This window comes from Falco punctatus, assembly GCF_963210335.1.
Source record: "Falco punctatus genome assembly, chromosome: 2".
NCBI classification, from domain to species: domain Eukaryota; kingdom Metazoa; phylum Chordata; class Aves; order Falconiformes; family Falconidae; genus Falco; species Falco punctatus.
The window spans coordinates 113,403,890-113,420,901 of record NC_137581.1 but is presented as its reverse complement, the minus strand read 5'-3'; the positions used below and the strand labels follow the sequence as shown (position 1 = coordinate 113,420,901).

Genomic DNA, 17,012 nt, shown 5'->3' with positions numbered 1-17,012 from the left:
TCTTTGCTAGAGTTCAGTGGGAAGTCAAAGATCACAGACATGCCTTGTTTACGTTATATGTTATAAATTTGTTTACCTTACATGCTGTAAATTCGGTGTTCCCTACACCATGTGTATTCTTCTACAGTAGCCCATTTCCCCTTCTTGATGTCATTCAAGGCATAAAAGTAAATTTTATTCATATGACTTAAACTTGTAGCTTTCCATAGCCACTCTTCTAGGCTTTGTTTTCAAAATTGTTCTGGAACATAAATCATAGGTGGTAAGAGTAAGACCTGGGCAGGGGCAAAGTAGCCACTCTAAACAATTTATTTCTGCGTTGTCTTCAGTGTACAGCAAGGAGGCAAAGTATACAGCAGCAGTATTACAAGAGCCATTTATGTTGCATTCAAGACGATGTGGTGTTAACTTGCATTTAGACAAACCTGCATGACTGAATTGTGTGTGCTATTCTAGCTACCATCATCCTCAACTGTATGAAGAGAAGAGAGAACAGTGCTTAAATGTCTTGAGTTATGAATTATGAAGTTAACTTAATGTTTGAAAGAAATTTCTGCAGTGTTAGCAGGAGAAAGGAGCGTAATGCGGAATACATTGGCTTATGCTGTTTCACAGCGGCTGTACTGCTGTGTGTGTAGCATGCAAGAGTTGCCGCAGAGATTGATGGACCTGGATTAGGGGGAGAACTGACTTCTGGGGGATGGGAGAAATCAGTTGCTCTTCATTAAGAGCTTATCCTTAAAAGTCTTAAGATGCTTACAAATCTATAAAGTGTTTCCACCTTCTGCTGCACTATACTGAGTTATATACTTCTAGTTATTTAAGCCTTCAGAGAAGTGACTAACTACCCACTTCACAAGGCAGAAAGCCAGTGAAGTACAATTGCAGTGTATTAAATGGATGCAAGTTACACTGCGGTGTTATTTCATGCAGCTGCATTTCAGTAAGAGATTGCAGTCCTTTTACAGGTATGGCACTCCTAGGAATAGTCACGTTCTGGGAGGTGTAGTAGCAAAGAATGATTGAAGAAAGAGGATTTGGAAGGTTTCTTTTTCCTTGGCGCAGTTTGTCTCCTCACAACTTTGTGTCATCGTTGTTGTCACTGTCTGCTTTTGTAGAGGCAGCTGATTGTGAAGAGGAGGATGAGCTTGCCTGCAGAGGAGTAGCAAATACATCCTGGTTATTTTCAGTTTGTAAACATGCTTGGTAGTCTGCAGTGTTATGAAGGACTCCTGTTTTCATCTGCACTAATGTACTTGTTTGGATGGCAGAATGAGCCAACCAATGTGATTTTTGTTGTTGAAGCGCTTTTTGGTTAAATACATTTAGAGAGAAATTTGTTCAATAGATGTTTCCTGTTGTTTAATTCCCATACCAGCTGAATTTGCACACAAAAGTGGTGCTAACTTCAGATCTGCAAAATGCAGCTTGGTGACTAAGAAACTTTTGAAAAAACTTGCAGCAGCACATTTGCAGACAAGGCTAGTGACAAATGAATAGGAGACAGGATTGGTCTTATTCTTCCTTGTCTGTCTCTTGCATGATCAGAACAGAAACATTTAAATATTTTAAGGCTGACTACACAGAGGATTCAAAATGACTACAGTTTCAAGAAGAAACACCTTCCTGCTTTTCTGACTTCTGTCATGCTTCGGGTTCTTTCTGGTGGCATGAAGTAAAATAATTTCAAGTCTGCACATTTCCTAGAAAATGTCATCATAACCTGTCAGTTGTTCATTGTTCTACAAAACGATCTGTTTTGAAATATTTCACCCGATTTCCCTGAAGTGGTTTACGCTTTTCGGTGTATTTAAGCACTTTGCCCTGTACTTTCAGGATTGTATTGCCTGTTTCCCGTCTGCATTAAGGATTACCATATTTGGATTATCTTGTTCCGTAAAATCTCTTGTATGTACATCCTTTCTGTGATTTAATCTCGCATTAAAGATACCTGTATTACATGTGGGGAAAGGAAGAGTTGTTTATGATAATCAGACTGCAACTTCCCTTTTAAAAACATAGACTGACTTGTAAAAACCGGGCTCAAGTTAAAAATCCTAGCTCAGGAATATGTACTAGCTGCAAAAAGTTACGTGCCTATCGCCTATTTAATGCAGTATTACTCACCCTTTCCCTCTGTTCAGGTGAGTTTGCCTCTGGCTCTGACAGACGGTTTTCTGTATAAGCAGTGTCGTGGATGGGATCTGCCATGGAGGCTGTGATGGGAATGTTCTGGCCCTGGAAGTATTTGTAAGCGTCTTTGCTGCACACCAGTAGCGTTAGTCTGTCACCACTGTCTTGGATTCTTGCCACCACTTTGTCATAGGATTCACTGATCACATTCACCCCGTTCACTTCCACCAGAAAGTCACTATTTTCTACACCTGCTGTGTCAGCTGGCCCGCGGTTCTGTACCTGCAAAGGGAAGTTTGAACTGGGATATTAGCATAAAACTTGGAAAGATGCATTAGCAGCTGATGGTTAGCCAGACTAGTGTGGGACTGCTTTCCTTACAAGGTGGCCAAATAAGCGTGGGGAGGGGGAGATTTCTGGGATAGAAATGAATTGGGAGAGGCAATAGGCCTAGACGTAATAAACATGGAACCCATCAGTTTGAGATTTAAAATGCATCTTGACTTTGGTAGACTTTCACTGTAGAAATGTGGCACGGCAGAATCGTGAAGACGGGTAGAAAACAGATTTCCTTATTATTTGCAGGTCCCTGCCCAGTAACTTTAAAGTTAACTACTAAATTTCCTGGATTTCTTAGTAATGAGTGGAACCCCTCCGCTCGAGAAAGCTGAAGATACAGACAGAATTTGAGACAGTCAAGGTTTGACTTCTGCCAGCTGTAGAATTTGGAGGAGGCGGGTAGAGGGGGGTGAAGGTGTCTCTTAGATTTAGGATGTTCTGCAGTAAATGAGGGGAAAAAAAAAATTACAAATTTTAGCATGCCAGCCTCATGAATAAAATAATGATGCAAAAGCTGGATTCCCCTTCCCTCTAGGTATCTTAACAGAATAAGGAATGTTTTCTGGTGCTTATTTTTTATCTTGGTCCTACAACGTCAGTCTGACTTTATCAAGCACAGGTCTTATCTGAGAGCACTGGAGAGGAAACTTGGCTTTTGTGGCTTTTCTGGAATGTATTCGCAGGACAGAAGGGAGGAAACTGGCCAACAGACTGCTTGAGCTTTTCCTTGTGCCTCATTCTACGTTAGTACCTCACTGATGAACAGTCCAGGTTTGTTCTTGATCATGTTTAAACTGAAGCCAAACCCACAAGGCCCTTTCACCATCTTGCAGATCCTCGGCTTGTGGTTCACACTCTGCTCTGTGCGCAGCTCCGCTCTGTCCTCCGTTTTAGCTGGTGTTGGATCTTGTACTTTGTAGTAGTATGAGAAGGGGGAAATTTGAGCCTGAAAAGAATGACAAATAAAACTTTGTTAACAGAAACACTTCTGTTGTGAAATCTGTATTAGGCTTTCATGCTCAGCATAGTTTGAAATCTTCTTAATGGCTCAGACTTGAGCTGCAGTGAACAACTATTTGCTATTAATTTCTGGCCGAGTAGAAAAGTGCAGCGTTGATCTATGTGAGAAGGGAACTTCAAAATGTTCATAAATGGTTACACAGCTGTGTAGCTCTGAATTTGCCGTCTTAAACTTAGAACATTTTTTGTGGCATGTTTAAATTTAGAATTGTTCCACTAGTGCCTATAAAAATCTGGAAAAGGCCAAAAATTTGGGTGTTCAGTGACTTGTTGTACAAGTGCAAGGAGAGCTGCTGAAATGTGGATGTATCTTGGACATTTCCTGCAAGTTGAAGCAGTGTCCATCAGAGCAGACTGGCTGTTCCATTGCTGCGTATGTCTCTTCGTAATGACAAATTACCAATTAGCAGTAGTTTGCATTTTCTTACCAGTTTATACATGGCATCAGTCTCCTTATCCACTACCAACAGTGTGGTGATTGCCTCAGGCTGCTTAATTTTTCTCACCACGCATTCATGGTCCACACCATCCACTTGCTCGCCATTGACAGCTACCAAGATATCATTCTCTTTGAGACCCGCCTTGGCTGCTGGGCTTCCAGAATCAACATCCTTGATGACATGATCTGAGATCAGAAGGGGGAAAAGATTGATGTGAAGGCATACGCTTGCTAGTTTAAAGACATTAGAATGCACGGGAAAGGCTAATTGTCAGAACTGTGCTTCAGATTGAGACCATTTCCCTGTTTGCAACACGTCTATGGAGGACGTCTCCTAGATGACCAGTAAGAAGCCAAAGAGAATGAGGTCTGCAGACCTTATACAGGAAGAAACTATTGCAAATGTCATGGTCTGTGTGTGAACTTGGTTCTTACCACCAGTATTTTGTTCCATCCGTAGATAAAAGCCATAACCGTTTTTTCCTTTCTGGATCTCAATAAGTCGTGGTTTGAGGGGAAGCAATCGTAGGCTGGCACTCTCTTTGCTCAGTACCATCTTCTGGCTTGTGTAATAGCGGTCCGTTTCTTCATTTGAAAGTAGAAACATAACATGATTTTCAGACTTCCTCACCTGTGATAGTACATTAGTCTCAGATGTCACCCCTTCAACAACATGTGGGAATTGTAGGTACTTTGATAGTGGTGCGTGGGTGCTGTTGAGGAATGAGTCATAAGGTGTAGGCCATGCTACTGTAAGTTGATTTTTTTTTTCTTTTTTTTTCCCCCCCTCTCCTGTCAGAAATTTGGACCATGACAAGATCTCAGGCATGTAAGATGCAGCATACGTATGAGGAAGTTTTCTAGATTTCATTAGCTGTAGGGTGCCATGAGGGTGGCATAGAGTTCCAGTAGAATCCAGTGAGCCTCAGTAGATAGCGCTTGGCTTATCTGGATGTGAACCTCTACAGTATAGACATACCATGCCATCAGTACCACTATTTTAGATTTCAGTGACAAGAGTCAAGTTTCTGTCACTCTTGGTGCTCTTCCATCGCTATTGCTGATTCTGAGGGTTGGGGTTTGTTTTCCTGTTCAGCCTCTCTAAGTCCGCCCTTCTCTTATTCATTTCTTGTCTAATGGGTGCGCTTTTTTACTCATCTTAACCAGCATCACGCTGCTGCTGCTGTTCTAGTAGCTTAACAAAACACAGGTGTTGCGTGGTTCTGTAGTTAGTGTGCACTGAATTGTGATGCTGGACTGCAGAGCATGTACTGCCTGTCTCTTGGCTCTCTAAAGTCTCTTCTGCTCCAGCTACATTTTAGCCGTGCCAATAGTGGAAAGCTGGAAGCCTCATTAGCAACGTCCTTTGCAGCTGAGGCCAGGTAAATCACTTGCACAGCAATTTTCATTAGTTTTGGGCTTCTTAACGGGAGAAAGGAACTACTGTCTAAAATCATGATTTTTCCCTCTTCTGTGCTGTGTCATCAGAGAGTTACCCCTCTTCCTACCCTGAAAACCACATTTGATCACTTGTCCTCTTACCATTAGGAGTATTTCCAGGTCTTCTAGGAACAGAGCATGATTTATTTAATAGGGTTCCTGGCAGCAGTATACTTCTGTTATTTAAAATTCTTTGGCCTGTCTTGATGGTAGTATTCATTCAGAGTCAGTTCAAGAGGCTGCTTGACAAAGCAGAGGGGTACTCTGCCGTGGTGAGGATACACGGACTTTAGCTTCCAAGATTTACTGTGAAGCATTCAAATCAGCCAGACCTGCCTCCTCAGTAACCCTGGTGGGTTGCTGTGAAAGTGGGCCAGAACAGAAGATGAATCAGTATACAAACAAATACCTTTTCCACCGCTTCCTTATGGGTGTCATTTTCCACATTTTTTCCATTGATTTCAATCAGGCGATCGTTGTTTTGGACACCGGCCTTTGCGGCTGCTCCTTGTGGTGCAAGGTCTACTATGAACAACCCTTTCTGTCCTAAAATAAATAAAAACTTATTACACGGGGTAAGTCACTGAATTAGACCTGGATTTCATGGTTAAGGAAACTCAGCACTGACGTCCTTAAAGATTCTTGGACTCTGCTGATGTGATATTACAGTGGCATTACAAACCTTCCACACAGTCACACCGCTCTCACTTAATTCTCTCCTGGAAGAATCACTTCTGTGGGGGTGGGAGGAATTTGTTCACCAGGTGCAACTCAAGCAATCGTGTATTTCTTTACCAGGAGTGCCAAAGGGGCTGGTTAAGATAGCTGAAAGGGCTTTGGTTTCTGACACACGTGTACCCCCACCCCAGTTTAAAGTGAGGAGCTGCTTTTATTGTTTTATAAATGTCATAGTTTCCTGGTTTGGAAGGCTTCCATGTTTGGTCGTTCAGTTATATTGCGTTCCAAAATACCCTCTTTAGAGGTGATGCTTTCCAGAAGACTTCCCTATTCTGTTGACTGGCCTTGGAAGACAGGCATATGTGGAAGAGGTTCAAAATCCCTTACTTTCTAAATAAAATAACTTACAAATCAGGGAAGTGTTTATTACAGCTGTCTAGAACCTTGTGTGCTGATTCCTGAGGTGATTTGGAAGAATGGAACAGGACTTAATGTGGCATCTTGAGGGTGTATCTGGTATTTCAGCAGGGACTATGAATTTGGTTTTGGTAAGGGGGCTTAAATAACAAGCAGAAAATAGCTTATTCTTTTTAGATATTTTTTCAGCTTTTCTCTACCCTATAGGAATTGTCCTCATAGGAATTGTCCTCAGAGAACCATGCACTGCGTATGCTGAACAGAAATGGACTAGAGATGCATCTGAATTCCTCTTTCTGCTTCTTGGTTTTCTTTCCATCAGTAAGAGCAGTTTGTGTGTCTCCACTGGCCCTCGTGTGTTAACCGTGGTTGCCTCTGTCCCTGCTGCCGTGTGTGTGTGTGCAGGCACGTGTGCGTATACGCACCACGGCTCTTCCCCAGGCTCTCACCTCCTGTACTTTTCAGAGAGAAGCCGTAGCCTTTCTCCTCCCTCACGAGGTAGCAGAGCCGGGGCTGTGGAACTGCAGCGATTGCTCCGTTGGCCGTGGGCAGGGGGGACTGCTGCTCCTGCTGCTCCTGCTGCTGTCCTGTCGACACCTTTTGACCCAGCTCTTCCAAGTTCACTCCCTCCTTTTCTGCCTTGTGATAGGATACATCATCCAGAACAAGCAGTACAACAGAATTCCCGCTGTTTTTGACAATCTCCACCACCTGTAGTGGACAAAGGAAAATGGCAAGCAGGGGCTGGAGTGATTGACCTAAGAGCTCGCCCCAGCAAGGGTGCTGTTTCTGTTGTCTCATCCCTCCGCTTATGTATGTATTGTGGGTGGAGGCACCTCAAAGACATTTTGTGCCCATGGTGGGTAATGAATGATGCAGGGAGTTACTCAGAGCGGTTGACTCAGCTCTTGGATTTCCTAGCTGAAGATGCCATAAAAACTGGAAGAGAAAACTTCACGTAGTGGTGAGGGAGTGGTGTGGGCCCCAGATTAGACAGACATACCTGTGCATGTTCCTCCTTGTCTACAAACACACCGTTAACCCTGAGGACTCTGTCTCCATCCTTCAAACCAGCCTTTTCAGCCGGACTGTTCTTCTCCACGTTCCGGATGAGATGCCCTGCTGTGTCTTTCTCAATGCGCAGGTAGAATCCGTAGGTCTTTTGGGGCTTTTTGGTCACTTTACATTCTCGGGGCTGGAGAACAGAAGTCATCTCTACCAGACAGGATGGAAAGGCTATGTGTGAATAAACCCGGTAAGCTTACCTAGATATATTCCCTCTAAATACATAGTGAGACAGTTTGCTTCAGGATTCTTGGGGGTCTTGATTCCCAGGAAATCCAGCTGTGTGAAGCTGAAGGTAGTTGTCAAGGCTAGGGAGAAGGAACCAATCCCTTTTCTCTCTCCTCCCTTGCTTTTCTTGTCTCCCTATCTCAAATAAAGTTAAGCGAGATGCAGAACTGGAAGAAAGAAGTTGTCAGCCTGTGATAATATAGTGAAAATTGAGGTGAGGGTTTAAGACCAGAGTTAAGTCTTACAGAGGAAGAATAATGGCAGCACAAAAATACTGGAACACTGTAGGAAAGTTAAGTGACAAAATGGGATTTCGCAGAATTGCAGAATGGTCAAGGTTGGAAGGGGCCTATGGAGATCAAGTAGTCCAACATCCTAGCTCAAGCAGGGCCACCTAGAGCCAGTTCCCAGGACCAAGCCCAGACAGCTTTTGAGTATCTCCAAGGAGGGAGGCTCCCTTACCTCTGTCACTGTCATAGCAAAAAAAGTGTCCTTATGTTCAGATGGAGCCTCCTGTGTTTGTCCGTGCCCTGTCGCTGGGCACCGCTGAGAAGAGCCTGGCTCCTCCTTTGCACCCTCCCTTTAGATATTTTTATACACTTTTAAGTTCTCCCTGAGTTTCTGTTTCTCCAGGCTGAACAGACCCAGCTCTCTCAGCCTTCTGAATACCTCCAAGGATGGAGACTAGAGCTTCTCTGGGCAGCCTGTGCAGATGGCTGAGCAGGTGGGATCAAGGAAGGACCTCATTGTCCTAACCAGGCTTTCCTGTTCTTAATTCCTTTAGCTAAACAAAAATAAGTTTTGGGGAAAGACATTGTACCTGGTGTGTCACTGTTAACGAGCGCAGGATTTGCACTGGAGGGTGGATAGCAAGGACTGTAAAGGAACTAGGAAGACCCTTCCTTGTCTCCACTTACAAACTTTTTTTTTCCTCTTGCTGGGGTCAGTATCTCTGTGTCTCCATTTTCATACAAAACGGTGCACTTGCTTTATTTCTGTGTCCTTTCAAAGTTACTAGTGAAGTTCTTGGACCTCTCCGCGTTTGCCTCTGACTCCTAATTAAACACTCTGGTTCTGTTGTGAAGGGGAGCTAACAGAGCTATTCCAGTTCGATATATCGTTATATGTGGGACTTGGGTAAGAGACGCTTGCATGTTATGAGGTCTAACAAAAGCATGGAATATTCAGGCATACATCTGCTGACAGTGCGAATGTGCCATCAGGTAATCGCTTGCAGGAGAGCTAATTTAATACCGCCTAGTCTGTGTGGAACAAAACAGAGGAGCGGAGACAGCATGCTTGCGATTCTTACAGGAATCCTGAAATGACCATAAAGCCTCAATTTGCTGCCCGACTAAAACTTTGTCTCCCATTCTGGTGGCTTTAACAATGACATGAGATGTTATCAGTATAAAAATGTGGCATTGTGTGAGAAAGGAAATAAATTAAGTTTGGTTTAGAAATGACAGGCTGTGGAAGTAACTGCAGTAGTTTGATTCAAATGATTTCTCAATGAATTTGTGACAACTGGAGCAGAATTCCCAGTCCGTGTCTCCAGGGTGCTGTGTTACTTCCCCAGAGAATTTGAGGCCAGCTGGTTAAAGAGCGTACTTGATGCTGGGGACTGGTACCAGATTGCTGACCTTTGTCCTCTGGAGGTTTTGGAGCAGATCCTCCTAGAAGCTGTGTCAAGGTACATCTGCCAAGGATAGGAAAGTGTTTGGGGTCAGGCAGTATGGATTTACTGATTTTTATGATACCTGGTGAACCTGGTAACTTTACGCGGTGAGTGGACTGGCTCTCTGAAAAGCAGAGCAGTGGGTGCTGTTCACCTTAACTTTTGCGATGACTTTGTGCGCAAAGTACGGTCAGCGTAGCCCATTTGGTGACATATATACTGGATAAGCAGACCGCTAGATGATGCAGAAAATTGGTTGATACTGTTTAATGTCTTTATGATACAGATGCTGTGACAGAGCACATCCTCAACAAGATGATGCCAAATCAAGGGGGCACGGTCAACAGGCTAGTGGTTAGGGTTGCTAGTTAGAGGGACCTCAGCAGGCTGGAGAAATAGGCTGACAGGAACCTCATAAAGTTTGACAAAGAAAAGTGGGGGGAAAAAAATGATATCTGTATCTAGACCATGCACAACAATACAGGCTGACGGGAAGGCAGCGTTACCAGACAGCGCTCAGTGCCCAAGTTGGACCCGTCAGTGGTGTCCCTTTGCAGTGAAGAAGGTCAACAGGGTCAACTGAAACTAGGTGATATCAGAGTGTTGCCTGCAGGTCAGTGGAAGGGATTGCTCCCCTCTCTTTGGAACTTGTGCGACCACATGTGCATACTGTCTCCAGTTTTGAGCTCCCCAAATATTTGTCACGTTGGAGCTGTTCCACTGAGGTGGTTTAGGTTTTGCAGCACATAACATTTGAGGAGGCTGAGAGCTGGGTTTGCTCAGTCTTGGGAAGAGAAAGTAGAGGGAAGATCATCTTGATGTCTTCAACTGCCTAACTGGATTGTGTGGAGAACAGAGAGCCAGACTTTTCTTGGAAGATAACAGTGATAGTTTGAGAGGCAACAGACACAGGCTGCAGCAAGGGAAATTCCAATTAGACAGGAATAAGGACGGCTTCTCATCTTGGGGGCTGTCAGATACTAGAACAGGCGCCCAGAGAGGCTGTGCAATATCTGTCCCTGAAGTTACTTACCTGGATGGAGCCCTGAGCAACCTGATCTAAGTTGGGCTGGTTTTGTATGGGGCACTGGACCAGATGACCTCCAGAAGTCCCTTCCAACCTACACTCTTCTGTGCTTTGATGATGTAATGAAACTGGTTTGGGTGATGCATGCCATTAGCAGGAATGCTACATACTAGGAGTAAGCAATAGTTGTTACCAGGGAACAACTCCAAAGATGTCTTAGGAACTCCTGCCAAAGATCCATGGTGATAGAGGAACAAGACAAATGAAGACAACTTCCTCCAGTTGGAAAGTCCAGGTAATTAGCAAATCGATTTGTATTTTACTGAAAAGATTCTCTTTCTGCCCGTCTCTACTGACAGAAGCCTGTCAAAAGGCCAAAGTTGTGTTGCAGAAATTAGCCGCTACTCACAGCCTAATAAATACTAAGAAAATTCATCTGTTTGCACGTAGATGTCTCTGCAACTCTGTGGTTTTTTCTGCTTTTTGTACCACCTGTGTGACTCATATATGTGGGAACTGGCCTTTTTCTCTTTTCCTTTTTTTTTAGAAGTAGCTGGCAGTTAAATCCTTCCATGATAGCAACCTACAGCAGAACCACCTCTGTGGCCATCCATGCTACAGGCTGTTTGCTATTGAAGCTGAAAGCACGCTGTTGAGGTTAGCTGGGCAGCGTGTAGAACAGCGTGCATGTGCGGTGGGGCTTTGGCACAGATGTCGCTGGAGCTGGCGAACATGGGGAATTTCCGCATACAGGGATGGGAAGCCTGCAGATCGTGGTTCACTTGTTCCCCTCCGTCAGGTGCTTTGTGCTTTTTTGAGTGTCTAGTTGCACTGGGACTAAGTCCGTATAGGACTGGACTGCCCTATTCTTGACAAACACTGGGAATCTGCTAATTCCTGACATTAACCTGCAAAGCCGGTGGTATGCAAAGCTGAAGAAACAGTAGGCTTTCATGGGAAAGGTTATTTCTTCACATTTAGAAATGGAGGGAAGATTGCCGTGCACTGCATGCTACTCCTTTCAATGCATGAAAGCTTTACACGCAAAATTATTTGGGTTGTAAAAAGGAGTTTTCTAAGGGAAGAGGGATTAGCAAAAAAGGAATTTCTTACCTGTGTGTCTGTGTGGAGCAGCCTTTACAGGAATTCTATTTTTCTGTCCCTCTTGTGGCTGTACCTATAAGTAAGGCTGGACTTTGATTGGGCAAAGGTTGATTTAAAAGATGATTTATTTAACCAAGTTTCACTGAATGTGTTCAACACCTTGTTAGGCTGCCTTGTCCTTGCCTGCAGAAGTGCTAAACATATGCATTTCTCTGCAGCTTTGAATTTTGTTCTACTAATAATTATACTTGAAAAATCAGTCAAGGAGGTCATCCATGGCAAGCCTGATCTTTGCTCTGGTCAACAGCCTTCTCCAGCTGTAAGGAATGTCTTAAAGGGAGCAGGTTTGTGTTGTGAGTTGACCTGGGCCAGCAGCATTCGACTGCAGATCAAGAGGTTACTGGTTCAAATCTGTGTCCCCATGTTGGACGCCAAAAGAGGATTGTGATGGGTAACCTCAGACAGCAGTCAGGTGCCCATCGAGCCACTTTCATTCCCTTCCTCTAAAGGAAAGGGGAAGAAAATAGGATGAAAAAAAGGTAAGGACGTTAACTGGGATGGGCTTGTCACTGAGAGGTAGCCCTGACTGTTGAGGCCATCAAACACGTGAAACACGCAGTGCAGTGGGGTGACCCATGTGAGTAAAGCCTCCCTGGAACAGAGGGGGGAGGTAGCTGGGCTATCAATATGGTGAAGCCTGGCAGATTTGCTGTACTGGACCACTGTTCTGATTCTGCCAAGGTGAGTGCTATGTGTTCACTGTGGTGGAAGTGTCTACTGGGTGACTGGACACATACCCTGTAAACCGTGCCATTGCTTGAAATGCCATCCTGAGCCTTGAAAGTCAAGTTCTGTGTCATGGTACCCCAGAAAGAATCAAGTCAGACAGTGCAACTTGTTTCTGAAATAACCTCATACACTCCTGGGGCCAAGAAACGCGGCACTGATTTGGTGCATCATGTCCCTGTCACCTGCAGGCTCTGGAAAGATGGAGAGATACAACGGATTGTTAAAGACTGTGCTGAGAGCAGTGGGTGCTGGGGAATGGAAGCAGTGGGAGCAGAAGCCACTTGGCTGGTTACCATCAGATGATCTACTAACTGGCCAAACAAAGCCCCTACGTACTGTGGGAGGAGATGAGGTCCCCACAGGACATATAGGTAAGTGGCTGGGAAAGGCAGTGTTGGTTGCTCTCCCTTGGGGAAAGGAAAGCCCATCTGTGGGATTGTCTTTGCTCAAGGACCCAGATGCACTTGACGGGTGGTGCAGAAGGAAGTGGGAATCTGGTTGTGTATCTCAAAGAGATTTATCTCTAGGGGAATATAATCTGTGATTTGACTTATGTGATATAGGAAGCAATACAGCAGGAATTGCCTGAACCGATGGAGAACGAGCCTCGTGAGGAGCCACGTGAGTGCAGCGCTGACCCAGCCCGAGCGGTCTTGGTGCTCAGCAATCCAACATGCTGCTTCTCCTGTCCTGAGTGATCTCCTTGGCAGATAGCACCGAAGCCACCGACTGTTCTTATGGACATTTGGGGGAGGGGGAGCATGGAATGGGAGGATAATATCTGTCAAGCGACAAGGTATAATGGTTAATGAGGATGTATAAACCTATTGGATGTAAAGTATGTAATGTAAGCTGTAAGTAAGGAGGAATTTCAGGAATGAGAAATAGAGTGGAAAAGTTTGAGTAGGATATCGAAATTAAACAGTGTATGAATGGGACAGAGGACCCTTAGATACGTCGGATCATGTGTGACCTGAGCATGATGTGAATGGTACAGAATAAGGGGTTGAGATTGTACTGAGTCTGGCTGTGATGGAGTTAACTTTCTTCATGGCAGCCTGTGTGGTGTTGTGCTTTGCATTTGTAGCTAAGACAGTGTTGATAACACATCGCTTTTTTGGGTGGTGTTGAACAGCCTGTGCTTCCTCTCCCCTGTGCCCTCCCAAGTGAGAAGGCTGGGGATGAGCAAGAGGTTGGGAGGGGACAGCTGACCTGAACTGACCAAAGGGATATTCCATACCATTTGATGTCATGCTCAGCATTAAAACTTGGTGAAAGGAGGAGGAAGGGCAGATTTTTGTTGTTATGGCAATCTTCCCAAGCAGCTGTTATGCATGTTGAGTTGCTGCTTTCCATGAAGTAGCTAAAGATCTGCCTGCTGATGGGAAGGAGCAAATTAATTCCTGGTATTTTTTGGTTTTGCTTGCATGTGCAGCTTTACTTTTCCTATCAGGTCAATCCACGAGTCTTCTTGCCTGCCTTTTATTTTTTCCCCATCCTGCAGGAGAGGAGTGAGTCGGGGTGGGTGTTTGGCTGTTGGATGGGGTCAACCCACTGCAAGGGCAAATCTTATCCACTGGCCATAGGCATGTACAGGATATGTTTATAGACACGGACTGAACCGATGGTGTTTCTAATGCAGGGGGAAGCCTCCAAATTTGAGATCTTGGTATACCAAGATACTTAACGAATTGATCATGTGAAGTTCTTGTTAAAAAAATCTCATTCAATTTTAGAAAGCTTTAAAATTACATATTTCTCTCATTAACTTGCTGTGGAATTGGATTATTAGAAATAATACCTGTGCTTTCCTTGGCTGTCTGTTCCAACTGTTTAATTCAAAGGAGAGGTAATAGAAATAAGCGTTACCTAAATGCGCTGCAACAGAAAAGTCATTGGTGTCATAAAAGCCTCACTGTAATCCACTTACTCTAAGTGGATTTACAAGCCTGTTGTGACTAGGAGTTGTTCCTCTTTGTGTAAAATACAATCTAAAAAACCAAGTGAGTGAACCCTAATGTTTTAAGCACCAGAGAAGTCAGACCCTGCCCTGTCTCCCGCTTGCAATCTTTCAGACGAGGAGGACAAAGACTGGATGAGGAGGGACATAAGGGAAGGAGAATCACAGTGGCTCATAGTTTCTCACTAAGCACAGTGTGAATGGGAACACATGCAAGAATCTCAGGTCAGCATACAAGGAAGCATTTGAAGCAATGTAGAGGAATTAGAGAGGAATGAAGGCAGGTTAATTAACATTGATAATATATGGCTATAAGCTGGCTTCAGTGGAGGTGGGCTGGCTGATGTGGATAGGGTGCAGCTGTGGCTGGTTCCTGCTAAGTAGTTAAATAGCTCTAAGGGGTATGGAAGAGGAGCCCTGGATGAAGAGAGACCTGGAAGAAGCAGAGGGAGGAGAGAGAGCACCCCAGATGTAGGAGAGACAAGGACTGGCCCCAGGAGAAGCAGGGGACCCAGATGAGGAGAGGCTGGCTGGAAGAGGAGCCCCAGGTGAAGGAAGACTCCAGACGCAGCAGAGGCAAGAAGGAGGGTGGACTGGCCTGAAGAGGATGAAGAAACAGCACGGACAGTAGATGAACTTTAGAAACCTTGTGGGGGATCGGTGGCTGTGCCGGGGCCAGGTGCGGAAACTGCTTATTGAAGTTAACCTGGGATGGGATGGTAAAAACCTTCTTGCAGCTGGCTAGTTTGGATAGTGCTGCGACAAAGCAAGATGTATTTTTTTATTGTAGTGCCACTGTGATAGTCACTTGAGGTCATTTTGCGTCCAGACAAGCCTTTTCAAGAATAAGGTGCTAAACAAATGTAAAATGTTAGCAAAACATAGGAGCATTCTGTGTTTCTGGAAGGGTAAGTACAGTCGTGTTCCAAATGGGAAGGAGGTAGAGGGTGTGCAGCAGTGTCAAAAGGCTTTGAAACGGGAGTTGGAGGAGACAGTCCACAGACTACTCAAGTTTCTGGCATGGTGAATTATGAAATGTTAGTAAATACAAATGGCAAGGGGAAGGGTCTTTGAGTTGAGGCTGGGGGTTAGCCCTAGGGCTGTGACAGGAGGCTGAATGGGAAGCTGATGGCTAGGTGCGAGGAGGGTCTATCTCCATGTGTGCTCAAGAACAGGACCCTGCGTGTCTTAAAGCTGATCTTTGTGTCTGTGGGGCTGAGGTGTAAATTGTGTGGAAGGTATACTAATGCATCCAATGTTGACAAGCCCTTGAGGCCAGAAATTCTCCTGTTCTTCCACCAGTAGAATGAAAATTATTTAAGAGTGGGTCAGAGTAAAGGCAGCTTGCACGCAATGTTTCCTTTTCTCATTCTTGAACCTTTTGGAAGAGTGTTGTCAAGCATATTCATACAGCTACAAAAATGAGGAACCTAACTAGAAAAAAACCCCAACCAACCACAGGTTTTACCTTTTAAGACTTTGGGAAAAGTGATAAAACCTGGGAAAACCTCTGAATTCACAGTATTCTTATATTGCAGGAGTTGGCTGCTGTGACTTAGGTGGTGTGGCTCTGTTGGCACAGGGATTAGACTCGGGGTGGGGTGGCGGGGTGTGTGTGTGTCTGCTTTCTCCAAACTATGTCCCTTTTCCTCTGTAGCTTGGTTATAGTAATACAGGGCCCTTTGTTCCTATCCTCATTGCATTCTTCTGTGGGTTAACATTTACGAAAGATTTTTGATCGCTCCTTCTGACAAAGCTTTTCTGATGTTCGGTCAGAAGATATTCTGTGATACTTACCTGTGTTACCAAAAATTATTAAATATGAGCATTTTTTTAGTACTTGTAAGTGATCACATGGTTTCCTCAGCATGTTGGTAAATGGAGGGAAGCACCTCGGTACTTGCTAGGATCTCTGGCTTTAGTAAATTCGTGGATTTTGGTGAGTCCTAGCCTTCCCCTAAAGCAATATCTTCTCACTTTCTGGAGCTTCCAGCAGGCCACCTGGAACAACAGCACTGCCTGTAGAGATGTTTTGGTATCGTCTGTCAGAGACAACTTATTTTGACCCTTCGGGAGGCTTTCAAAGAAGCTGACTTGAACACATAGCGGTAAATGCCTCAGCATCCTTGTCCACACGTTTTCTGTAACAACCTGAAGAGCCGCCAGACTTCAAGGAATGGTGAACGTGTCCTCTGCTGGCACATGGGCGATGGTGACAGTAAAGGCAATGGTGTTTTTCCTACTTAGCATTTGAAACAAGATGAGAGCTGTGCTGCACGCCTTCCAGTAGCCTGGAACTGGGGGTACCTGTGCCTTGTTCCAGAGTCTGACGGTGCTGGCAGAGGGGTGCGGGGTGGAGAGCCAAGCCTGGTGTGGCTGGTGGTGGGCCAGGGCATGGTCTCGGTGCTGTTTGCCAAAGTCTCACTCTTTGCCAGGGGGTATGTGGCACGGCTCTCTTCCTGGCCGTTTTGGACACAGACATGAGGAGACTGTGTGCCCCTTCGTGCCTGGATGATGGCCCTTATTTAACCTGCTTATTCACATCACATCTGAAGAGCTGACGCAGATTTATGTCTGAGTAGTTAAAAAAAAACGAGAGAAAGTGTGTGCTACAAAAAAAAGAGAAAGAAAAAAATGTAGCTACCCTCTGGATTACTTCTGTTTTTTTGGTGTTGTTTTTTTTTATATAAGCAGG

General features: G+C 44.7%; 1 protein-coding gene across 1 annotated transcript; it reads right to left on the bottom strand.

Moving 5' to 3' along the window:
- Nucleotides 1-131: 131 nt before the first annotated feature.
- PDZK1 (PDZ domain containing 1) lies at nucleotides 132-14,479 on the bottom strand. Its single transcript, XM_080375219.1, has 8 exons — nucleotides 7,470-14,479; nucleotides 6,916-7,177; nucleotides 5,781-5,917; nucleotides 4,367-4,562; nucleotides 3,921-4,117; nucleotides 3,224-3,418; nucleotides 2,128-2,415; nucleotides 132-1,152 (listed from the first exon to the last, which is right to left on the bottom strand). Exons 1-8 carry the CDS (start codon nucleotides 7,677-7,679, stop codon nucleotides 1,075-1,077), a joined length of 1,563 nt encoding a protein of 520 aa, XP_080231345.1. The 5' UTR covers nucleotides 7,680-14,479; the 3' UTR covers nucleotides 132-1,074.
- Nucleotides 14,480-17,012: the final 2,533 nt, after the last annotated feature.